General features: G+C 40.9%; 2 protein-coding genes across 18 annotated transcripts in view; one reads left to right on the top strand and one right to left on the bottom strand.

Moving 5' to 3' along the window:
* Window positions 1-4,098, top strand: part of FAM13A (family with sequence similarity 13 member A) — a 286,461-nt gene extending 282,363 nt beyond the window's left edge. For all 7 annotated transcript variants that reach the window (XM_074347120.1, XM_074347142.1, XM_074347114.1 and 4 more), the window contains one exon: window positions 1,753-4,098. In XM_074347120.1, coding sequence (XP_074203221.1) covers window positions 1,753-1,879 — 127 coding nt within the window. In that variant the 3' untranslated portion in view covers window positions 1,880-4,098. The remainder of the gene's footprint in view (window positions 1-1,752) is intronic.
* A 2,113-nt stretch (window positions 4,099-6,211) lies between these two features.
* The window catches only part of HERC3 (HECT and RLD domain containing E3 ubiquitin protein ligase 3), a 130,028-nt gene continuing 109,848 nt past the window's right edge, over window positions 6,212-26,391 (bottom strand). For 9 of the 11 annotated variants that reach the window (XM_074347154.1, XM_074347188.1, XM_074347162.1 and 6 more), the window contains 3 exons: window positions 24,841-25,024; window positions 24,254-24,356; window positions 20,766-22,473 (listed from right to left, as the gene is read on the bottom strand). In XM_074347154.1, the coding sequence (XP_074203255.1) occupies window positions 22,265-22,473; window positions 24,254-24,356; window positions 24,841-25,024 (496 nt within the window). In that variant the 3' untranslated portion in view covers window positions 20,766-22,264. Of the gene's footprint in view, window positions 6,593-16,076; window positions 20,733-20,765; window positions 22,474-24,253; window positions 24,357-24,840; window positions 25,025-26,391 lie in introns of those variants that run through there. The other 2 variants (XR_012500607.1, XR_012500609.1) reach the window with 2 other exon arrangements.

The following is a 26,391-nucleotide window of genomic DNA, read 5'->3' as shown; positions in this document are numbered from 1 at the left end:
AGTCGAATGCACAATACACAAAAGCAGCGAGCGCTTGTGACTGACAGGGTACCCTTCACTAATGCGTCTTAAGGCGTGATGTAATCATCATCGTGTAGCATTATGCTGAGGAAGAGCCTTCCGTGTTTACAAGTGACTGCACACAGGGTGTCTTAAATCACAGCATGAGACAAGCATAGAACGAGATAGATTTCTATCTCTTATGTTGGATTAAGTTTTATCATTACGAAGTGATTTTATTTTAATCCAAATTATTTAAACAACATAAGTACAGTTTCTCTGAGTCCTCTTTCATACTTCTCAAAAGTATTGGGGAATAAAAGTATCGTAACAATTAACTTTGGCCTTTAAAATGTGCTGTATTCCAGTTTATTTCAGTGACTGTATACATTTATTTTTAGGATCTCTGATTTGGATCTGTCCTATTATGATTTTCTCAAGATTTATTAATTTTTATATTTAAGTATTTGCTTTTCTTTCTCTGTGAATTGTAGGATGTTTAGAAAATATGATAAACGGTTAAAGAAAATAATACCCCAAATAACACTAATCATAATACTCAAAGACAAACCAGGATTAATGTTTTGATGTGTTTCATTGTGGTCTTCTTCCCAAGCATATTTTTGCTTTATCTGTTCATTTTCCCCATATGTTTATATTCACATTATGCGCAGATATCCTATAATTCTATAACCTTCACAAGTTTTAAGAAAATACAATTGATGGAAATCAGTAATCACCATACAAGTTAAGGACTGTGAGGGACTTCAACTATCACAGAATCCAGGTCCATCACTTCGCATCTGAGGCGAGTGAAGCCCCTCACGGGACCCGGCCGGGGCTGGGGTCAGATGCCCTCTTCTCCTTGCTGCCCTCTGCTAGGAGCCATCCAGGATCCTTTCCTTGAACAGGCAGAGCAGGGATAAAATCAGTTCGTTGCACACAGTTAAATAAGCCCCAAGCTATCCCCTTTCCCATGTTTGCTTATTAATAAGAAGAAAAGGAAGCCTGGTGTTTGCATGTTTGATGTGTGCATTTCTAAGCAAAATGTGAAGCAGGACCACACTGCATGATGGGGGAGAATGTGAGTAACGGCACCGCTTCATCCAGCTCTCCTGAGGGTAGTGTTGTATCTCAGATCTCAAGTACTTAGCACAGTGCTTGCCCTATAATCAGCTCTCAATTAATACTTGTGCATATGAAAAGTATGCATATAAAATTACTCAGTTAACTGTACAGGCTCATTAGTATTCTGTGATCCAGTTGCTGAATTCTGAGACTAATTTTCGTAAGAAGTAGGAGTATTAACTCTGTTTTTGAAAAAAACCCTGTAAATTATGGTTATACCAGTTGCTAATTAGAAATTTAATGGTCCATCAGATGAAATATGTAAAAGTGAGTAAGCATTCAGGGTAAATAAAGACTTGCAGTGTATGGAGACCCTGAATGTGAATGCATACATAGCAGCAGCAGAGAGAGAAAGTGTCTGCATGTCTTAGTCCTTCACATCATTCTGCAAGATGCCAGGTTAACTCTAACAGCCCAGTTGCATGGTGCCTTCTGGGGAACGCTGTCTTTCACCGCTTACCCTAAAGCCAGCTCCAGTCTTGATAGCAAGTGACACCTGGCAACGCTGATTCTACAGGGTGATAAACTGCAAATTTCCACATGATGATAATTCACCTGATGAACAGTATCCTCTAGGAGAGACAGCAAATGATCATCCGCCCCTTTTCCCTTTGTTTCCATTAGAAACGTGCAGAAGGAAGACCGCACTCCTATGGCTGAAGAATACAATGAGTATAAGCACATTAAGGCAAAACTAAGGCTCTTGGAGGTGCTCATCAGCAAGAGAGACACTGACTCCAAGTCCATGTGAGGAGGCAGCCCCATCTGAGCAGAGGGGGCTGGGGTGCAGGGGGGCAGAGGCCTTCCCCCCCACCCCGCCTCCCTTGGCGAATAGCAGCTCCGCAGAAACTGAAGTCAGCCTCAGAGCTGGACCTACAAGGCATGTAGCCCTGCTGCCTCAAGGCCACTGGGGTCAACTCCAGTTTCCATTGGCTGCCTCAGAAGCCACCTAGATGGAAGGAGGCAGCCCGCCTCACGCAGGGCTTCTGTAAGGGAAAGTCACAGTCGCCACGCACCCCGGTGCACACAGACACACGCAGACGCTGACACTGCAGCGATGAATCACTACATTGAGACACACTTATCTGCAGAGAATGTCCCCTGCCCTTCCCTGGATAACTGAGAAACAGACCATTCTCTGTCTAACTGTGACAAAGACCAGCTCAGGACTTGACTCCGAAGAGCGAGCTGGCTAGGCACCTCTGTGTCCTCTTCGGACCCAGCAAAGTGGGAAGATGCACTGGAGCCCTGTTTGCTGCCTTGGCCATTATCGCGACCTTTCCCCAGAGCTGCGCCTCTCCCTGCTCAGCTCTCGGGTAGACGGGAGCCACGTCTGCCCCCTGCGGCAGGGCGGTCCTCTGTCTGACCTTGTTTCTTCACGACGTCCTCAGCAACAGAGACCTGTGTTCCCTGACTGGGTGGGGCTGGACCACCTGCAGAGGACGGGGGGTGGGGGGATATAGCAGTAGCTATGTCCATGCAGATTGTTCAGTTAGGCAGGAGTGAAGAGCTGGGGAATTCTCTCCCAAACGCTGACTGCACTTGTCAGCCTCAAATCTTAACATCAAATGCTAAGCAAGGCCATCATGCCATGGAAGCCTGTTTGGGTTTTGGTTTCGTTTTGGCTCTAGCCAAACAGAAGGGTCTTGCTTCATTCTTAGCTCAAGGGTAGAGGATCATGAGAGAGAAAGAGCTTGTATTCTCAGCCTCCTGAGTACTTAACCAGCGTTTAATTTTTTTCTTTTAAAGTAAACCTGCACTAAAAATCTTCTAACTGAGGGGTAAGTGTAGCCCTCAGAGCTCAGCCTAAGGCAGAATCTAAATCACACTATTTTCAAGATCACATGTAAAGAGAAAAAATAATGTTGTGTAGCCAGTTATGATTATACTTTCTTCAAGGACTGTGTCACAAAGCTGTCTACATTAGACATTTTGGAGGGACCAGGGAGTTGAAGACACCAAATCATTCATCTCTTCAGTGTGCTGACGCCATCTTTTGACTTGTTGTTACCTTCTGACCTTCTGTGTCTACACTGAGGAAAGTGGGTTCTGGCTCTGCCTGTCCAGCCCAGCCCCTTTGTGCTTTGTGAGGTTGAGCACAGGGTTCTGCACACCAGCCTCAGGCTGCCCAGAGAAAGTGTTTTGGTGGGCTCTGCCTTTGGCAGATAATGGTGCAGAATGAACAGGACGACAAAGGGGTACCATTTTGTTTTGTTTAATAATAATAATGAGAAAACTCTTTCTGACCAGTTACCAGTTTCCGAAGTGGGTTCTTGAGAAACCGTCCGGTCAGATTGGATTCATAGCAGCATTTTCCATAGTTGAAATGAGGTAGCAGCTGTCTATCAGATGAAAATCCTTTCCATCAGGAGTAGGGGGAAAAGAATACCTTTAAGTTTGCTCTTAAAGAAAATTATATAAAAGCATGAGCTATGTGTTGGAAGTGCCCTGGTTTAATCTACACATCTAAAGATGGTACGTAATCCTACTATATATATATATATATATATAGTTTGGTATTCTTGGCTCTGCTGTTTACATTGCAGATTGCTATAATTTCAAGGAGTTATATTATAAATAAAATGATGCACTTTAGGACGTTTTCTATTTTTGAAATCGGAACATGAATCATTCACATGACCAAAAATTGTATTTTTTAAAACAAATACATGTCTAGTTTGTCCTTTCTGAGTAGTTATTCTCTTAAATAAGCTATAATATAAATCAAATCATTACCAGTTGACTTTCAAAGCACATTTGTTTGAGTATTGTTTTGAAAATACTGATATGCTACAGAACTTGAAAAGAGGAAAATCTATATAAATGAGAAGCTACTAAATGTTTTGAAATCTATTGTCTCTGCCAAAGGTAAATTAAGTAAAAGATTTATTCAGGAAACCCCCCCACTCAAATTTGTATGATTGAATAAAAGAAGACACCAAGTTATAGTAAAATAAATAGTGTATGGAATGTCGTGTTTTCTTTTGTAGTTTCTAATCATCAATATATTTCCTAGAATAAATGAAGAACAAATGAAGGGGAGGAGCCCTGTTTATGCTGGATTCTATCTGAAGACATGTTAGTCGGTGGGTTCCGGCTCCGCCAGAAATGCGGAGGCAAATTTATTTCCACAGCAACCATTTCTGCAGCCCTGAGTCTCAGAGCCCTAGAAGCAGTGTCTTAATTGGCTTCACACAGAACACTCAGGACTGCGGTTTGTCCTTTGCTCTCTTGGGGGGGGGGGGGGGGAGAGTGTGTGTGTGTGTGTGTGTGTGTGTATTAGGACATGCCAACAAAATAAATGTCAAGGGTTATTTAATAACAATGATAAGTAAAAGTAAAGCGTAATAAACTTGAGTGTATGATTGTAAGAATCAGAGATAGCAGGGGCTTGTCACTTTCCCAGGCGTTTGCTTTTATTGTGTTTTTGTCTGGAGTAAACCTTGCAAGAGCTGTTTATATTAAGTACGGTAGCATTATTGTTTTATCTTTGAAGCACTGCATTTGGAGTTCACTTTTTAGACATGTATGTGCAAGGTTTAGGCCAAGGGCCTGCTGAGAAGTTTTTCAAGACAGCTGAAATTGTGTCTTGTGCTGGTAGGAGAAAGCTCACACAGTGTCAGTGATCTCCAGTTCAGGGGAAATTTCCATGAAAGACCAAATCATATTTCAAACTGGAGGACCAATTTTCTTTTAATTGCTACCTAATTCATTAGGAGCTAATAATTAGATTTCTTCCTTTTGGTTGCCAGTTGGAAGTCAAAAGATTATTATTCATTGCCAACGGAAGGATCAGCAGTGCCTCTGTTTGTAGTATCAGTGTGATTTTTGCTTTGTCTCATTCTGATGCAACAGTTGCATGGTGGTGGAAGAGCTGTTAACAGGATGCGCCTGTTCCCAGGTGTGGCATGTCTAGCCCAGGACAAATGCCTCAGGGCTGTGCTTGTGTCATAAGTATAGCACTGAGATGTCCTGAGGGATGGGCCTTCATGGATGTGGTTGAGCTTAGAATTCCTCATAAGGTGAATATTAAGGTTTATTATCAGAATCAAGGGGCAGCCATGGTACCAGGTAAGTTGGTTCTTTCTGGGGCTGCCTAGTTCTCAGTAAACAGAATTGGGTCGTGTATCCAGAACTGATCACAGATCTGCAAGGAAAATCAAAATTTAGTTTATTAGTTTTTTAAGAGATTCTTAATCTGATCACAAAGATGCAATTTTTCTTAAAGGTATATCATTTTCTACCATTGGTACATTTATAGTTGAATGCCATAACTCTTTGCTTTGTGCAAATCTGGTTGTAGTCTAAATCAGTTTTGCTTTCAAGGTGGGGCTTCCTGACACACTGCTTCCTGAGGGGGTTTCTCCCTGGGTTAGGAGAGGCGGTTTCTGCGCCAAAACCCACACCTTTGTGATATTCTTCATAGTATCCGTTTGGTTAAACCAACAGGGAGGGTAAAACTGGACTAAAACGTTGAAGCAGTGTTTCCTTGGAAGCCCGTGGGTTTAGCAGAAGCCAGAATGTGCTCTCCTTTCATTAATCCCCTTGCTTTTTATTTTTTCCCCACACGACCTTCAAAATCTACTGTAAACGACATTTTGTCAAAAGATAGGCTAAGCGTATTTTCAGATCTGTGTGTACTGAAATTGTGTATGCTGACGTCTCAGCGTGGCCGCCCCCGCAGGCTCCAGAGCCGGGTGACGTGCGCGCACTGTGGCGCTGGCTACTTTTCCGGGTAGGGACTGCGTCCTCGTGGGTATTTGCGCTCTCCCACCACAGTCCTTCATAATAGGTGTGTGTAGACAGGCTGAGGCTTACAGGTCTACGCAGGTGTGCAGCCGCATGAAACCCGCACAGCTGCAAGTCCGTACTGCTATGAAACTGCACTTATGTCTCTAGGGGATCTCATTTTGCCTGGAATCCAGCCAGTTGTGGTCACATGCGCAGCTCGAGAAATCCGTGTGTCAGATCGAATTCTCAATCTGAAGGCATCCACACGATCATGACATCTCCAAGGGTGGATACAATTTTAGTAAAATAACATGGGCCCAGAGCAATGTTTACATGACACGGAAGCAGAACGTTATTTGAAATGACGGTTGTTCCTTTTATAAATGTAAACCGAATTTTAAAAAACTGTTATGTACATTTTTGTACATGACTGTATTTTGTATAAACTTCAATAAAATATTTTTAACTGTGAACGTTCTGAAATTTTTGACAGCCTCCAGAATGTGTGATGGAACCACCCTGTGGCCTCTGACCCTTCCCTTCGGTAAGGAATCACGCTGCTCCCCGAGCTCCTCAGAAGCCTCATGAGGATTAAGATTTGTTGTTCTGTCTCCAGGGAGGGCACCCGAAGGTGAAACTAACTGGGCGCAAGCTGGATGTGCCTGTGATGCTGGGTTGAAGAACAGGCTGGTGCTCTGTGCTCAGCTGCCTTTGAAACAATTCATGGAAGAGGCTGGAGGGATGCAGAAAGAAAAACATTAAGAAAAACAATTGTTTAAGTACATTTCCAAAGTCTAGGAGGCCATCATAGGTAAACACGCGAACCATTCTCTACTTTGAAGCTAATGAAGCCACCAGAAAACTGTGATGGCGCATTTCAGTTGTGTGAGGTGAGTGCCTCGCCCCTGGGGGGAGGTCAGGTCTGCAGGTGTTCTCTAAGTGACTCAAATAGACATTCAAAATATAGTAAACATGAAATTTTTTTAAAAAATGAAGGATTGGAGTAAAGACCTTGTCCCAGTCCTGACACCAGGATTCAACCCGAGATATGGCTGACTCGGGAGCACGAAGGTACAGCACTGCTAACAGCACAATTGCATGCTTTCTGCCAAAACTGAAGCTCTCCCTGAATAGTTTGATTTTTGAAATACTGGGTCCAAAGTAATAGGCAGTAGGTATTGATCCTCCGTTTTCTTAAATCCTATTTCGTTGTTGCCCCTACGGGCGACTAGGGGGACTAGACAGTGATGCGGGACCAGACAGTGATGCTGGCCCTAGTACACCGGCTTCTATAGCCTGGTGCAAAGACCGAGGGTCCTCCAAGCCCCAAGCCCCACCCTTGCCCCCTGGGAAGTGGACAGCCTGAAGGGGAATTTCAGACAGACTGCAGGAGGTTGAGGGAGAGGTCCTTTTCAATCTTTTTTTTTAAACTCCATCTTTTTTTTTTTTAATTTTTTAAAGTATTTATTTATTATTGTATTATTGTTTTTTATTTTGGGGGGGTTAATTAGGCTTATTTATCTTTAGAGGAGGTACTGGGGATTGAACCCAGGGCCTTGTGCATGCTAAGCATGCGCTCTACCACTTGAGCTATACCCTCCCCACTTTAATCTTTCGATGGTCTCCTTACTACCTCCTCTAGAAGTGGATTCTGAATCTTGTAAGACAAAATGTATCAGAGTTCTCCCTGAGCTGGGTCAGCTTATCAAGGCTATAAATACACCGTTGAATTTCATATTCAGTAAAAGCCAAAAGTCAAAATTCCCAAGTGCATTTTTAGAATGCTGGTTGGCAGGCCAACAAATGGGATTTGGCAGGAACTGGCTTGTTGACAGCTTCTTAGTTTTCTTCTCCATCAACAAGGCTTATACCAGAGAGGGGCTCTGAGTTGTGCAGCATCTGCCCCAGGGAATGCACCCCAATGCAAAATGGACTAAGAACCTCCATGTCTCAGCTGGTTCTCTGTGTGTATGAATTCTGTTACTGTGACTTTTTTTTTTAATGAGGTATGGTGAGTTTACAATGTTGTGTCAATTTCTGGTGTACAGCACAATGCTTCAGTCATACATGAATATACATATATTTGTTTTCATATTCTTTTTCACCATAAGCTACTGTAAGATATTGTATACAGTTCCCTGTGCTATGCAGTATAAACTTGTTATCTATTTTATATGTGCTAGTCAGCATCTACAAATCTCGAACTCTCAGTTTTTCCCTTCCCATTCCCTTCCCCGCTGGTAACCACAAGCCTGTTTTCCATGTCTGTTACTGTGATTTGAAACTCACAGTCTTTTACATGTGAGTTTCTTTCAAAAGCAATTCAAAGATGCTAAGAAATCCTGTCATGCTTTTGGTTCTACGGCTTTCAGTGCTTCCTGGTAAGATATTTTGTGTTTTGTCTGTAACTTTCTGTTAATTTTGAAGAACTTAAAATGACAGGACAAGATTAGACAAAGAGGAGGGAAGGCAGGGAGGGAGACAGTGAAGAATCTGTTTCTCTCTGATATCAGAGAGCAGGGTTTCTTGAGCTGGAATACTGGCTAGGGGTCGAATAGTACAGTTGTCCCATGGGTGCCTAACAACCTGTGTTTCTGATAAGCTTCCAGGGGCTTTGATGCTGCTGATCCCAAGTCCCTCGTTTAAGTAGAGGGTGCAGACTGCATCCTGGGTGTTTGTGGAAATAAGCAGCTTCAGTCAATTCAAAATCCAAAATTGACAGCGATCGGCATACTTGCCAACACCAGTGGAGGCCAAATGCTGCTTGATGCTTAAGATCCAGACTATAGACAGATGGCTTAGCTCTGTGACCAGACACACTCCTTACCCTCCCTGTCTCCGTTTCTCCATCTGAAAAATGGGAATAATTGTCGTAGCTGCCTCACCAAGGTTAGTATGGGAACTTACCTGGATGAACATAAAGGGATCACACTCTAAATCTTCAGTCAATAATGGTGGTGGGCTATTATCATCAGCATTGAGACAAAGATACGCTCTTACGTGGAAATCCAACAAGACATTTTGTATTGCTACAGAAAAGGAATTGTATTTCCCTCACCACAACTCCCCTCACCCTGTGATCCCTTGTTTGTATAAGTCAGAAACAGCGGGCATCTCCAGCCCTTTACAAATCAGTACTAACTGGTAAGCATGATTTTATGGAAACACTGACCCATTCTCTTGGTCTGAAAAGTAAAATTCTGACTATTCTCAAAGCAATTTGCATCAAAACCTGTGTGCAGCTTTCTCCAAAAGATCTTTGCTGGCTAAATTCCCTCCCTCACAGAGCAGGAAAGACTCCTCTTAAGTCTACTCCCTGAAACATTTTGGGAGGTCCATATCTGCTCAGACACGTAAGAAGAATTAACTGAGATGGCAGCTGAAACCAACATGGGAATGCCAAGTTCTGTGGAGGGAAGGAACAGAATAACCTTTGAACTGATTTCTAGGTCGTTTGGTGTCTTGAAATCTCTGTCTCAGGGTGTATTTTTAAACCCCTAAAAACTAGGCGTACCCTAGGGAGGAGACTTGCTGATTTTGGAAGCTCCTAATTAGTGTGCTACATTTCATCAAGCCTGTGGGCAAGGCAGAGACTGGGTGGGGTCTGGGGTCCTCCCCCAGGCCCTCATCAGCCCCAGAGGGGCAAAGTGGACGTGCCACTGCTCAGCCGGCAACAGGGCAAGTTTTGGGTTCAGATGATCTGACGCTAGCATTGAGTGAGGTGCTGCCCCCCATCACCTCGGCAACAGAAACTCCAGGTCTCATCTCCATACAATCTGCCAGTGACTTGAACTTGAGAGTCCTTGAGTCTACTACACAAACATCCGAGCTCCTGGGAGCGCCCAGGCAGGAAAGGTCAGGAGACCCATTTTTAACAAGAAGCCTCTGGCAGTGGCAGGCTGGTCCTGCTGGGACCACAAGCCAGTACCTAGTTGGCACTTGCTGTTGACCTTGGCCCTCAAGAGCTCCAGCTTCTTATGACACCGTGGGGAATGGGGTGTCATTTCTGAATCTGCTCTTTGGCTTTCTTTTTCTCCTAATCCTAACGAAACAGTGACTGGGAAAGACTTCTGGTTTAACATTTTCCTTCATCTGAGGAGTGTGTGTGTGTTCTTATTTAATTCCTCAGGAAGTTCAACACCAATGGGAGCTGAATCAATAATTACCAGAGATTGTATCCAACTCCCCTGGGATTAGGCCCCAGAAAATCTGCTTTCAAAAGATATGAAGACCATGTGATTGTGCCTCCTGCCAAGCATCCTGCCATTCTTGCAAGAAAAACAAAAAAGAAAAGCTGACATCTGAACTAATTTTCTCCATGCCACACACAGCTCAGGAGGACACATGCCATTAGTTTTAGAAGGAAATAAAGCACCAAAGCCTGGATTAGCTAATCTGTGGGAGAGGCCGCTATTAATACAGATGCAAAGAGTCTGCCCACAGTGCGGTGGGCCCCTCCTCCAGCACCTGTTCTGTTGCCTGTCCCAGTTTCTCACTACACAAGTGAAAGTTGTTTCAGATGGACGCCCAAACCCACACCTGATTCGGTGTGGGCGAGCAGCCCTGCCTGTGTTTGAGTCCATCTGGGTTAGCATCCCAAAGAAAAGAGCTGTAGTCAGAGACTGACATCTGCCACACTCTTCGCAGGGCTCTGCTCTCAGGTGAGCTAATCCCTCTTTTACCTGGGTTGGAAAGGCATGGTGGTAGTTTCTGTGTCACATCTGACTGGAGAATTCCCTCGATCTAATCCACAGGAGAATTTCTGAAGCCAAGAGGACCTACTCTCTTCCTTGTCACAAGCCCCTCCTCAGCTTTGTGAGATACTGTTCCTGCAGGTAAGTCTGCAGATGGAGCCTGCCAATGGCACCTATCAATGCTCCCCAAAAGTGTTCCTTAAAAATCAAGACATTCACAAACCAGAAGACTCATAACTGAAGCAACCTTGACTACTAACAAAGTAGTACAAAGGCAAGACAGGCACCATGTTCTTGGATATTCTAGAGACTTAACAAACCATGTTCTTGGTTTAAAATCTGCTTGCCTCCATTTCTAGGAGCCAAGGAAAACTGGAGACAACCAATATTTACATTTCTTTTTAAAAAGGAAATGATAAAATTCTGCAGATTAGCCTTGATTTTATTGACTTTCTCTTCCATGCTTGACCCTAACACAAAATATTCTGAGTTACACCTCAGATCTGTACTGGTTCCTGCTGTATGCCCTCCTTCATTCCACCTTTATCTCCATCATCCAATGAACTGTGATTTGGCTGTATTTTCCTTTTCCAGTTTTACAGAGATATGGTTGACATGTAACACTGTACATTTAAGATGTGCAACATGTTGGTTTGATCTACTAATATAATATAATGTAATGCGAGTCCCATCATAGCATCAGCTAACACCTCCGTCACATCACATAATTATCATTTCTTTTCTGTAGTTAGAACATTTAAGAACTACTCTCAGCAACATTTAAATTTGTAATATATTAACTGTAATTACCATGCTGTTCATTAGATCCATAGAATATATTCATCTTATAACTGGAAGTTTGTATCCTTTGACCCACATCTCCGCACTTCCACCACTCCCCAGCCCCTGGCAACTACCATTCTACTCTGTCGCTATGAGGTAGGCTTTTTAGATTCCATATAATAAGTGAAATCATATAGTATTTGTCTTTCACTGTCTGACTTAGTTCACTTAGCATGTTACTTTCAGAGTCCATCTATGTTGTCTCAAACAGCAGGATTTCCTTCTTATGACTAATATTCCATTGTGTCGCACATACATAACATACATACACACCACAATTTCTTTATCCATTCATCCATTGACAGACCCGTTGTTTCCATCTTGGCTATTGTAAATAATGCTGCAGTGAAGATGGGAGTGTATGTTCTCTTCAAGATCCTATTTTTATTTCCTTCAGATATATACCCAGAAGTAGGGTTGCTGAATCAGTTCTGTTTTTAATTTTTTGAGGAAACTTCATGTTTTCCATAGTGGCTGCATTAATTTACATTCCCATCAACAGCTCATGAGGGTTCTGCTTTCTCCACATCCTCACCAATACTTACCTCTTGTCTTTTTGATAATAACCTTTCTAACAGGTGTGAGATGATCATCTCCTTGTGGTTTTGATTTGCATTTCCCTGATGTTCAGTGATGTCAAGTACCTCTTCATGTACCTGTTGACTGTGTATCTTATTTGAAAAAGTATCTATTGAGTCCTCTGCCCATTTTAAATCAGATTGTTTAGTTATTTTTGTTATTGAGTTTTATGAGTTCTTTATGTATTTTGGATTTTAACTCCTTATCAGATATATGATTTGCAGATATTTTCTCCCATTCCATAGGTTGCATTTTTATCTGTTGATTGTTTCTTTTGCTGTGCAGAAGCTTTTTAGTTTGATGTTATCCCACTTAACCAGTTTTTGTTTTGTTGCTAGAGCTTTTGGTGTCATATCCAAAAAATCATTGCAAAGGCCAATGTCAAGAAGTCTTTTCCCTGTGTTTTCTTCTAAGACTTTTAGTTTCAGGTCTTGTGTTCAAGTCTTTCATCTATCTTGAGTTAATTTTTTTGAGTAGTATAAGATAGGGGTCCAAATTTATTATTCTGCATTTGGTTATCCAGTTTTACCAACACCATTTATTAAAGAGATTATTCTTTCCCCAATGCGTATTCTTGGCTCCCTGTCAAATATTACTTACCCATATATCCAACTGTTTATTTCTAGGCGCTTGATTCCATTGCACTAGTCTATTTGTCTATTTCTATGTCAGCACCATACTATGTTAATTACTGTAGCTTTGTAGTATAGTATGAAACAGGAAGTATGATGCCTCCAATGTATTCATTTTCTCAGGATTGCTTTGACTATTTGGGATCTTTTGTGTTTCCATACAAATTTTAGGATTATTTTTTCTATTTCTGTGAAAAATGCCATTGGGATTCTGATAGGGATCACACTGAATCTACAGATGGCTTTGGTTGGTATGGACATTTTAACAATATTAACTTTTCCAATTCATGAACATAGGATGTCTTTCCATTTCTTTGTGTCTTCAATTTTTCAAATCAAAGTCTTGTAGTTTATAGTGTAAAGATCTTTCACCTCCTTGGTTAAGTTTATTCCTAAATTTTTTTTTATTGAAGTATAATTAATTTACAATGTTGTGTTAGTTTATGGTGTACCTCAAAGTGATTCAGTTACATATATACATTCAAGTGTGTGTGTATATGTGTATATATATTCTTTTTCATATTCTTTTCCACTATAGGTTATTACAAGATACTGAATAAAGTTCCTTGTAGGCCCTTTGTTGTTTATCTATTTTATATGTAGTAGTTTGTATCTGCTTATCTCAAATAGCCTAATTTATCCTCCCCCCACTTCCCCTTTGGTAGTGGTAAGTTTGTTTTCTGTATCTGTGAGTCTGTTTCTGTTTTGTAAATAAGTCCATTTGTATATTTTAGATTCCACATGTAAGTGATACCATAATAAGTGAAGTAAATCAGATGAAGACAAATACTGTATGGTATCATTTATATGTAGAATCTAAATATTGTTTTCATGTTATTATGAAGGGGATTTTTTTTCTTTTTCAGATACTTGTCAGTATACAGAAATACAACTGATCTCTGTACATTAATTTTCTATCCTATAATATTACTGAATTTATTGATTAGCTTTAGCTTTTCTTGTTGGAGTCATTAGGAATGTTTATATGTAAAATCATATCATCTGCAAATAAAGACAATTTTACTTCTTCCTTTCTGACTTAGATGTCTTTCTTTTTCTTGTCTGATTTCTTTGTTTAGGATTTCCAGTACTATGTTGAATAAGAGGGGTAAGAGTCATCACCCTTGACCTGTTTCTGATCTTAGAGGAAAAGTTTTCAACTTTGGACCACTGAGTATAATGTTAGCTGTGAACTTACCATATATTATGTTGAAGTATGTTCCCTCTTCCCAACTTGTTGAGTTTTTATCATGAAAGGATGTTCTTTTGTCAAATGTTTTTCTGCTTCTGTTGAAAGGATATGATTTATTTTTCATTCTATTAATGTGGTATATCACATTTACTGATTTGCATTCATTGACCCATTCTTGTATTCCAGGGATAAATGCTGCTTAACCATGATATACGATTGTTTTAATGTGCCTTTGAATTCAGTTTGCTACTATTTTGTTGTGAATTTTTGCATCAGTATTCATCAGAGATATTGGTCTGTAGTTTTCTATCCTTGTAGTATCCTTATCTGGCTTTGGTACCAGGGTTATCCTGGCCTCATAAAATGAGTTTGGGAGTGTTCCCTCCACTTTCATTTTTTGAAAGAGTTTTAAAAAGGTTGGCATTAATTCTTCTTTAAATGTTTGGTAGAATCCACCAGTGAAACCATCTGGTCTAGGGCTTTTCTTATTGGGAGCGTTTTTGATTATTGTTTCCATCTCCTTCCTCATTATTGGTTTGGAGTTTTAGTTGTGTCATGATTCAGTCTCGGTAGGTTGTTTGTTTCTAAGGATTTATCAGTTTCTGCTAGGTTTCCCAATTTGTTGTTCATGATAATCTCTTACGATCCTTTGTATTCTGTATCCACTATAATGTCTCCTCTTTCATTTATAATGTTATTTATTTGAGTCTTTTTTTTTCTTAATTTAGCTAAAAGTTTGCCAATTATGTTTATCTTTCAAAAAACCAGCTCTTAATTTCATTGATCTTTTCTATAGTTTTTCAGGTCTCTATTTCATTTATTTATGTTCTCATCTTTATTATCTCGTTGCTTTTGCTAATTTTAGGCTTAGTTCTTTCTTTTCTAGTTGTTTGAGGGGTAAAATTAGGTTGTTTGAGATCTTTTTTTTTTCTTGATTGGACAGTTATTGATAGAAAATTCTCTTAAAACTGCTTTTCCTGCATCCCATAGGTTTTTGTATGTTGAGTTTCCATTTTTGTTGGATTCAAGATTTTTAAAATTTTCCTTTTGATTTCTTCTTTGACACATTGTTTGTTCAGAAGTGTGTTGTTTAATTTACACATATTGGTGAATTTTTTAGCTTTCTTCTTGTTAATGACTTCTGATTTCATACCATTGGGGTTTGAAAAGATACTTGGTATGATTTCAGTCTTCTTAAATTTGTTAAGACTTGTTTTGTGACCTATTAGATAACCTATCATGGATACCATTCCATGTACATTTGAGAAGAATGTGTATTGTTGGAGGGAATGTTCTGTATATATCTGTTTGACTCATTTGGTCTCAAGTATGGTTCAAGTCCAATGTTTCTTTGTTGATTTTCTGTCTGAAGGATCTATCCATTGTTAAAAGTGGAATATTAAAGTCTCTATTATATTGTTGTGTGTTTATTCCTTCAGATCTGTTAGTATTTTCTTAATATATTTAGGTTACTATATTTAGCTCCAATGCTAGGTGCATATATATATTTACAACTGTTATAACTTCTTGATAAATTGACCCCTTTGTCATTATATGACCTTCTTTTTCTCTTGTTACCACTTTTGGCTTAAAGTTTATTATGTCTGATATAAGTATAGCTATCCCTGCTTTCTTGTGGCTTTCATTTGCATGAATATCTTTTTCTACACCTTCACTTTGAGCTTATGTGTGTCCTTAAAGCTGAAGTGAGTCTCTTGCAGGCAATATATAGTTGAGTTTTGGGTTTTTTAATCAATTTAGCCACTCTTTGTCTTTTATTTGAGAATTCAGTTCATTTAAATTTAAAGTAACTAATGATAAAGACTTACTAATGCCATCTTACTGTTTTCTGGCTATTTTGTAGTCCCTTTGTTGCTGTCTTCCTCTCTTGCTGCCCACATTTATGAGTTGATGATTTTCCATAGTGATACGTCTTAATTTCCTTGTCTTTATCTTCTGCGAATCTACTGTTTTTGCTTTATTACTAGGAGACTTACATAAAACATCTTATAGATATAATAGTATATTTTAGGCTGATAATTTAACTTTGATTGTATATAAAAATTCTACTCTTTTGCTTTCCCTCTTATGTTTTTAATGTCACAATTTACATACATACACAAAATACATTTTTATATTATGTATTCACTAGCAAATTATTGTAGCTAAAGCTTTTTTAAAAATACTTTTGTCCTTTAACCTTTATACTAAAGTTAAGTGATTAACACACCACCATATTACAGTAGTAGAGTATTAGGAATCTAACTGTATACTTACCTTAACCAGTGTGTTGTGTATTTTCATATGTTTTCACGTTACTAATTGGTGTCCTTTCCCTTCAGCTTGAAGAACTCCTTTCAGCATTTTTATATAAAGTCTAGTAATGAACGCTCTCAGTTTTTGTTTGTTAGGGAAAGTCTTTTATCTCACCTTCATTTCTGAAGGACAGCTTTGCTGGGTTCTTGGTTGGCAGGTTTTTTTTCTTTCTTTCAGTACTTGAATATATCACTCCATTCTCTCCTGGATGCAAGGTCTCTACTGGGAAATCTGCTGATAGCCTTATGAGAAAAGATCATTTTAGAATGAAATTTTGGAGTAAGCTATTAATTTCATGAACTTGGAAGTCCATATTTCTCCCAGGTTTGAGAAATTCTCAGCCATTATTTCTTTAAATAAGCTTTCTACCTCTTTCTCTGTCTCTTCTCCTTTTGTAACTCCAATAATATGTACATTGTTTCTCTTAACAGGGTCTCCTAAGTCCTATAGGTGTTCTTCAGTCCTTTTCATTCTTTTTGCTCCTCTGGATAATTTCAGTTGATCTGACTCACTGAATCTTTCTTCTTCATCTTCAAGTCTGATGTTGAAGCTCTCTACTGAATTTTTCAATTCAGTCATTGTATTCTTCAGCTCCAAAATTTCTTTTTTAGATTTTCTGTCTCTTTGATGTACGTCTTATTTGTTCTTGTCCTATTTTCCAGATATGATTAAATTGTTTGTTCTCTTGTAGTTCTCAGAGCATCTTTAGACAATTTTCTTAAACTATCAGGCAATCCTGGATCTCTGTTTCTTTAGGGCCAGTTACTGGAGGTTGACTGTATTCCTTTGATGGAGAGGTCTCCCTGATTCTTCATGATCCCTGTAGCCTTGCATGAGTGTCTGCATTTCAAGAAGCAGTCATCTCTTACAGACATTATGGACTGACTTTGGTAAGTAAAGACTTTCACACCTACAAGGGTTGGAGAGGGAGTGGGCACACTGCAACATGCTGTGACCCAGGTCTAGTGGTGCAGGGTACCAAGTGTGGGGGCATGTGGCAGCAAGGGGTCCAAGAGGCATGGTCTCTCTTTGGCTCAGGTTGCTGGGGTCTACAGCATCAACTGTGTGGTCCTTGATGAATGCTGCAGGGAGTCTGCAAAGGCTACAGTGGCTGTTGGGGTTCTGAGCAGCACCTCTAGATCCAGTGACTGGAACAGGCAGTGGTGGTGGCCGATGCCTGTGGTGTGTACACAACTCAGCTACAGGGGTCAGCTATACGTACCTATGTAGTGGCTGGGGCCAGTTGCAGGCATGCACCTAGTGGTGGGTGCCAGGGCAGGCAGCAAAGGCCAGGGCCAGCTGCAGGCACCCTGGCAGCTACAAGAGCCCCTAGCTATCTGCATGCTCTCCTGTGGCTGCGGTCTCCCCCTAGGTGTGCACACAGCAGTGGGAGCCAGTGACAGGTGTCAGGCTGGCAGTGTGCAAGTGCACAGCTGAAGGGGCTTGCCCCAAATGCACACATGGCGATGGGGCATCTAGGTTCATGTCTTATATTCACAAAGAGGCCTGGGCTGGCTGTTGGTGCAATACCTGGGCTCTAGCAGGGGCCAGATCAGGGCAGGGAGAAAGTAGGCAGGACTCAGGTGGCTGATGCCAGCGAATGCAAATAACTGTGGGTGAAAGCTGGTGAAATCTGCAGGGAGTCCATGATGGCTGTGCTGTCTCTCGTTTTCTTCAGTGGTGAAAGCTGCTGGATATGTCTTAGAGCAGGTGTCTAGAAACCATAGTAGCTTCTGCTGTGTGCCTGCTTCTGGTAGCTCCCACTTTTCTTCCTTGTTCCATCTCTGTGTGTCTCAGCTTTGCCAGTCTCTGGGTGGGGTAAATCTGAAGTGGCACCTTCATGTGGTGCCCCAAAAGGCTGGGGAAGCTAGTCACTCACCCCACTCCCCCTTTCCTAGTGAAGGGTCCTCTATCTAGCTGGGAGCTCCCTCTTGGTGCTGAGCAATGCTAGTTTTGGGGACAGGATGATGCAGGCAGAATGAAGCTGCCTTCCCCTTTTTGTATGGTTAGTCTCAGGGATTTTTGGTTCCACTGCAGTGCTGAAGTTTCTTAAGTGCACTCCGGTGCTCTGTTTATATATAGCTGTCTAATTGTCGATCTTTGTAGGGTGATGGAGGCTGGGTATCCTACGTTGCCATTTTGATGATGTCACCTCCAGTCCTGCAACTCAGGAGCAGCCAGATGGAAGGTATGCGGGAAAGGGCATGGAGCTGTGATGCCCTCTTCAGGCACACCACGCTCCCAGTACCTCCACACATTCTCCAACCTGGAAGCTACTGTTAGGCCATCACTTCCAAACTATGGTCTGGGAGAAGTTAACAGATACTTAGCTGACCACTGAATGCCAACAGAGACCCCGTACTCAATGACAACAGCTCCAATGAGACCTACTGCGGATGCTACAGGAACAGCACACCTGATCCGTATTTTAGTCCCACAGTCATAGAACTGCCTTACTGAACTGTACAGTGGCAGGAAAACAAAGCTCCCTGCAGCGTCTCTGCAGATGGGTGGTCAAGGAAGTGACCTGCTACATCATGATGTCTCTTTCATTTGGCCACTAGGCAACCTCATCTCTAGTGACCCATTTCTAGTCAAATTTGCTGCCCACCTCTAGCAGCTTGGCACAGTACAGATTAATGGTCCATGTCCCACCACTCTGACAGTGAACAAATTTTCTCTAAACATTCATTTTTTCATGTGAAAAATTAGGGTAAGAATAGTAATTTTAGTTACTGAGAGTTTGTTACATGCTAGGCACTGTCCCACATGCTTTCCCTTAATTAATTAACTTAATTCTCATTAACAACTCCATGAGGTAGGCACTATTTCTATTCCCATTTTCAATAGGAAGAAAATGAGGTGCAAGAGGTTAAGTAACCTGCCCAAGGCCACACAGCTGGTAAGTGGTCGAGCCAGGAGGGCAGAGGTGGCAGTTAAACTGATTAGTGCATAGATAATGCTCAGCGCAGGGTCCAGCGCACAGTCAGTACCTGGTGGTGATTATGACAGTTAAAACCTTGGTGCCTATTTCTGTGCTTTAATCTTAGACACAGCTTGATTCTTCTCACCCCTGTGGCAGAAAGGCCCACACATTTGTTCTCTCTGGTTCAGTGTCAGCTATGACCACGTTCCTCCTAAGACTTCAGTAAGTTACCAGCTCTATTGTTATGATTCCTGCAAGTCTGATCTCAAAGAGTTGGGGCAAATCTTTCTCCATTAAGGGCCACGTATTAATATGTTAGGCTGTGTAGGCCAGACAACTGCTGTCATGTATCTCTTTTTTCTTTTTTTATATTTTAAAAATATAAAACCTATTTTAGCTCATGGGCTATAGTTTGCCAACCCCAGCTCTCCAAGGGTATTAATACAGAACTAGTCTAGTCATCAAAAAGCTTTCACATGGAAATGGAGCTATCAGAATTGGCTACATTGCCTGGTTACACTTTCATTGAATCCCACCTACTGCCTTATTTTAATGAAATTATTTTTTCATTAAACTGGTACATTTATGAATACAGTGGAGAAACTTCCAAACGTCTGCAGGCGAGGAAGGTAAGTAAATCTAGAAATGCCTATCTAGAATCTTCCAAAACTAAGTGATGAAGGGAAAAGAGGAAAATATGCCAGAAAAAAATCATTTTTAGAAAACTTCACTCATGCAACAAATATCTGGAAGAATTTATTGAGCATATCTATGTGCAGGCACTGCTTTTGGTGATGAGATTTTAGAATTTCAGAGCTCAAAGGGACCTTAGAAATTATCTGGTCCAAACTCCTTATTTCATGGATGAGGATTCTGGAGGCCTAGAAATTTAAATGGAACAGGCTTTTTTGTCCCTCAAACTTTTAGCACATATATATGCTATTAAGTGTTTGTTGAACGGAACTTAATGGTTTAAAGGTGGTAAAGAGAACAGTAGCTTTCCATTACTAACAGTACATTACAGTACAGTATATAGTAATTATTTTTAAATTTTTTTGAAAAAAAGTTTTTTGCTGTGAACAAGTGAGGTAAGCATCAGCTGTTAGATTAGTAAGTCTTGGATTCAACTTTAATTTCTCCTTTTCCCTTAAGGCTCTCGTCGCCCCCTCCCCTTTCTCCTGTCCACACATCTGTTTACACTGCTCTCAGTTGCTGTCTTTCTGCTCTGTCCTCCTCATTCCAATTCCTCCACATGTATCCCCCATCCACGTTTCCGTCTTAAAACCAGGCTCAAGTCATATCACTGCCTCCTTCCTCTACCCCGAGGTTCTGAACATTTGGACGTTTCAAGGCCTTAGCCTGGTTCCTCAGCCCCAAACCTGCCTTCTTTCGCCCCAGTCATACTTACCATTATTCTGTTTCCTCTGATGCTCCCTTCAAATTGTTCCTGGCCTTTCTCTAAATACGCTCCCACTTCAAGCCCTTGCTAAGGCCTGCCCCTCCACGGGAAATGCCTTGTCACCTGTCACAAGCTTCTGGAATCCTATCCATTCTTAATGCCACCTGCTCCTCTACCCTGCTTTCCTCTTCATTTCCCCGGCAGTTCTCCTTTCTCGTGGCAGGAACGAAATTTGATCTTCTATTAGTTTACTTGGGTAGATGATGTAATTCTTCTACTGAAAGCAAACTACCTATTTAGCAGGTACAAGAAGAAACAGTTCTGGTTACATTAAAACACCAAATTTATTGCATAATATTGAACTATATGCACACACATAGAAAATAAACATTTCATATAACTGTATATCTTTTTTAATCTTGTATTATAAAGACTGAAAAACTACCAATTTAGCAATTGGAATAAATTTTAAAAACCAAAAGAAAAAGCAAAAATCTACAGTCCTTCATTGAGATTTGATGCTGACTCACGGTTCATAAATACTTCATTTTATATAAATAAGTTTTTTTCTCTAGTGACTAGGAATTTAAAATTAGGCTGACATGGATTCTTTGCTCATGTAGAATTTCCTTACCCCGGATGAAGGTTGAGCATGTCATGATTTCGGAGATACACATATTTGCTTTAAACACAACCCCCTGAAATCCCATTGTAAACAAACATTTCAAATGCAATAAACAAAAGTTCCATAATGAAGAATGTCCTTAAGTCTTAGCAGTTAGGGAAAAGGGGAAAAAAAAATCTGAGTAGAAACTTTGCAGTTTAAATAGAAATAAAAAAACAGACCACATGCATCCACTAGATGGAGAGGAGGGGAGCATGAAGTCAGGTCACAAAGATGGGGACGGAGTGAAGAGGGCAGTGGGGAGACGAAGTAGTAGAGACATAAAGTGATAGGGAAAGGGGACAAGAAATGTATTATTTCTACTTTTCTGGGAGAAAATATTCCTTAAAAAATTAATGCAACTTGCTTCAAAGCAAAATAATGGAAGGGTTGGGGGCCTGCCACCTCATCTTATCGTCAGAAGGACTTGGCGGAGCAACCAAACAAAATTCAGCTCAGCTGCGAAGCTCTGCACACCTTTAAGGAGGGCCAGGAATAGGCAGAGCCATAGGGAGATGGCTTGTCCCTCGAGAAGTTTTTTTTTAAGCAAGGCGTGTTTATCAGAGGGCTCCCATCAGTTCTCCAGAGTTCCACCAAAGTAATGGACCCAGATTCAGCTTGTTGGACTTAACAATTTCTGAAGTAGTCCTTTCTTTCCTTTGTCCTTAGGGCAGGGCTGCAACAAGCCAGGAGCATTTCCAAGGCTGCAGAGAAAGGAGACATTCTGCATGTGCAGGTGAGAAAGGACGGATAATCAAATCATTCTTGCAGAGGAATGAGAAGTTAGACGAAGGACAAGGAAGCATCGTGAGGAAAGATCAGGGCTGAGAGAGACACTGGGGAAATGTGAGTTTAAAAATCCACTGCCATTTTATCCAGCAGAGTGCAACACAGCCACAAGTGCAAGGAATACGGGCTAATTTGGTTTAAAAACAAAAACCCCTCCCACACAAGAGCCAATTTTTCACCCCATCCCCAGCCCCTGATTTTTCAAAAAGGTTCCTGCTTACCACCCCAGAAAACCATCAACCAGGTTCAGGAGTCACAAGTCCCAACCCACTTATGCAATAGAAAAATAGAACTCACGCCCATGATTTTCTATATGGGCCTCAAGGTGGACGCTGAGGAAGGAAGGGAAATCTGGGGCAAGCTGGGGAGCCTCAGGCCAAGCTGAACCCCTCGTAGTTGTCCAGGGCCTGGGTCAGCCGTGCACTCAGGACCTCTTTGCTGCTGTATTTGGGGAGGTCAAGAAGGTTGTAGCAAGTGTGGGCCACAGGCAAGTACTCCTCCCCGCTGGCTGTGGACTGGATGACGATCTGCAGGCTGGCCATGCCGTAGATGGGAATCCGATCACTACCCGTCAGGAACACTGTGGAGAGAGGGAATGGGAATTACCAACTACACAAATAGGGGGGGACTGGTGTTGGCGGCCTGGGAGGAACAGAAGGGAAAGGATGACACCCTGTGGCTCCTATGAGAAGTGCAACCACTTTCATGTGTCATTACGATACATACATACTGCATTAATACTAATATAAGCTCACTCTTACAGAGCGAGAGAGATTGCCTTTCAAATCCTGGTTGTTGGTTTTATGTGGATAAAAAGTCTATACTTTTCATTGAAGGGAACTGCTGACCTCGGGGAAAGCAGGAAGATGACCTGAGTCTGACTAGAGGCCTCCTCTCCCCTCAGATGTCTGTGCTTATACCCCCGGCTGGTGAATTTCCATTTGGGATGTTTGCTTGCCTTTGCCTGTCTCTCCATTTTTCTTAAACCAGAAGAGCTGACGCTGACATTACATGAGACGTTTCACTCTTGTGACACACTGGGACTTGGGGGAAAAAGGAGAGACCAACCCAGCTGTCTTTTCCTGTTTTCTAGCACTCGAGAACCTTCTTTGTTCAATTGCTGGAAAAATTACTACAGTGAAATCCTTAGTTAAGGAGCACTTTCAAATAACGGGCCACTACCTGAGGCTGAAATAGATACACATTCTTATCAAAGTCTGTAGAGTTAATAAAACTTACGTAAATCTCTGAACAGAAAAATGTCTTCTTTTAAGGATAATCCCTGGACCAGGAGCAGGCTCCGCCTGATGTCACTGCTTTACAAGCTCTGCTGGCAAACCTCACCCCATCACTTGACTCACATGCCACGGCTTCTCAAGAGCCCGTGTAACGGGGCAGAGGAGAAACAGGGCTCTCTTTAGGAATTCTTCTGTAAGCTCTCTGCTGCCTCTCATTCTTGCACATGAGCAGTAGAATCCAGGGATAAATCTTGCATTAATACTAACATATGCTCTTTCTTATAAAGCAAAAGAGACTGCCTCTCAAATCCTAGTTTTTAAAAAAATTTTATACAGATAAATTATCAACGTGATTATACAATGACACAAAGATTCCTACTATTTTTTTAAAAGGCTCAGTTTGTTCATGTAAACTAGACTTCATTCTCCTTTCCAAATGTATTAATTACCGTTCTCAAATGTCATCCAGCCAGTCACAAAGGACCACTTATTGTATGACTCCATTTATATGAAATGTCCACAACAGGCGACGCCAGAGAGAAAGCAGACTGGTAAAGGGATAGGAGGTTGGGAGAAAACAGGGAAAGACTGCTAATGGGCACAGGGCTGCTGCTTAAGGTGATGAACATGTTCTGAAGTTGACAGCCGCACACTGTGGAGTATACTGAAAACCAATGAAATGTACATTTTAAATGGCTGAGTTGTCTAGTATGTGCATGTGAATTAAATCTCAACAAAGCTATTATAAATCACATCTCCCCAGTTAAATCTGCCATGAACACTAATATTTTCAAAAGGCTAGAGAGATAAGGGAGGTTAATCCAAACAGTTTGATTTCATTAATGTAATACTTAAAGGAGTCACATATAAAACTAGTATTTTTAGAGCAATTAAAAAATCAGTGAAATGCTTTTTTCTTCCTTTCATGCAGTCCATTCTATTAGGCAGCAACTAAGGAATAACACCCTCTGTGCCTGATATCATAAGACAACAGTGTAAATATATTTCCTTACTTACTCTTTACCATTTAAGAGTTGAACTTTACCCATAGAGTATGCCATCCTATACCATATGCAAAACTGAAATGTGGACATATACCATACTGACATTACTAATACTTACAGAGAAACTTCTTCTTCTTTTCCAGTGGGAACTCATGAAATGTTTCCCAAAATAGTCTCACAGTGGGATGTGCGGCTGAGTAATCACCCCTGTAGATGGCAGTCTGCCCAAAAAAGAAAAAAAATCATCTTAAGAAAAATATTACAGTGGACATATGCACTGGAGAGGAAATAACTGCTGTGTTGGGGGAGGGTAATAGCTTAGCGGTAGAGCGCATGCTTAGCATGCATGAGGTCCTGGGTTCAATCCCCAGTACTTCCACTAAAAAAAAAAACCTACAAAATCTACTTTATAGCACAGGGAACCATATTCAGTATCTTATAATAACCTACAATGGAAAAGAATCTGAAAAGGAATATATATATATGTATGTATAACTGAATCATTTTGCTGTACACCTGAAACTAACATTGTAAATCAACTATACTTCAATTTAAAAAAAAAAAAAAGATGTAACCGCTGAGATACAGCAGACCTCCAGATCCTACTCAGTCACACAACATTTGGAAAGAGGCCAGGCTCTGGGCATTCCCACCCAGGCCACTGCTCCTCCCTCAGAGTTAAAAGACCATGTCTTTCAGGCTTACCTCTTCCAGTTCCTCCCAGTTGTAGTTGCTGTTCCCCACCATCATGGCCCTCAGTTCTGAAGGCTGGAAGAGCTCAAGCACTTTGCCACCACACACCTTTAGGAAGCCGCTGGAGAAGGCTGTGTACCATTCGTGAACTGAGATTTGGAAGACATAATTCACATAAGCTTCCACAAATTCCTGCCTGCCAGGAGACCAAAGAAATAGAACACAGTTAGCCCAAAGTCTTGTAGAATTTCTCAAGTTCCCCTTCTACACTGAAGTTGAGAGAGAAAGAAAAAAATCTCATCAAATTCTCACACCAGAAGGCATCCTATGGAATCTTGTAGGTTCCAGCCCCAGGATTCCACCAAGGAGTCTCAGGTGATCTGGAGGCAGAGATGCAAGAAAGAAGGGGAGGGGGCCAGATAGGCAAAGCCGTACTACTGACTTTATTTCCCCTGAGGCATTCCAGTTTTCATCTTGTTTATGGTCCGACTTAATTTAGTTCAGAAGAAAATACTTTTTCTGCTTAAAAGAAAAAGTCTAAGATAATGGTTTGAGGCTACTTCCTTTTTCTTCAGAAATGAAAAAAACTGAAGCCAGCTGATATTTGTATCCTCATCTATTTGAAAAAGTATAATTTCCTAATTCCTTTCTATAAATCTCTTAATCACCTCTGGAAAGAAGTGTCTTATACAATGGTTCCACTTCACCAATGATCAGTCAAGTGCTAATTAAGACAACAGTTTCCTGCAAGCCAGACTTCTAGCAAGCTGGCTTCCTGGGCAGGTTTCTGCAGGCTGCAGGTCAGTGTTCTCTTTTCACATGGGGTCTGGCCATTGTCTGTATGCATATTTGAGACTCACTAGTGGGAATGTGAACTGAGATACGAACACCTCGGAGAAAAAGTTGCCAATATCTAGAAAAGCTGAAAATGAAAATACCCTTTGACCCAGCCGCTCTCCTACCAGGTGGTGACCCAGAGGGACTCACATGAACGTACAAGAAGACAGTAAAGTCACATGATGAAGAACAAAAAGCCCAGCGCTTTAATGGAACTAACTAGATCTACATTTATCCAAAGGAATAGAATCTCAAGAACAATGCTGAGTAAAAGCCAAGTTTTTGAATCTTAAGTACAATATGATAGCATTTATGTAAGTTGTTTTTTCACACTTAAAACAGTGCCATCTATAAGAGGCAGTGGCTCTGCCACTTATGGCTTATGACCCTTGGGCAAGTTATTTAATCTCTCTGTGCCTCAATCTGTTCATCTATAAAATGGGGAGAATGAGAATACATAACTTACAGGACTATTATAAAAATTAAATGCGTTAACAGATGTAAAGTTCTTAGAACCAAGGCTGCCTTGTAGGTGTTAGTGATTATTATTATACTGCTTATGGCTACAGGATTGGTTTATGAGTGTGAAATTATGTATATGATGTATCTATGAAATGCTTATTTAATAAAAACATTAATGTAAGAAGATCTTTGTCTTAATATAAAAATAAAAACATGAAAGAATATGCATAACATTCATAAGAGTTCTATCTGTGTAGGAAAGGA

The sequence above is a fragment of the Camelus bactrianus genome, chromosome 2 (assembly GCF_048773025.1).
Source record: "Camelus bactrianus isolate YW-2024 breed Bactrian camel chromosome 2, ASM4877302v1, whole genome shotgun sequence".
NCBI classification, from domain to species: domain Eukaryota; kingdom Metazoa; phylum Chordata; class Mammalia; order Artiodactyla; family Camelidae; genus Camelus; species Camelus bactrianus.
This window is presented reverse-complemented; position numbering and strand designations above follow the sequence as displayed.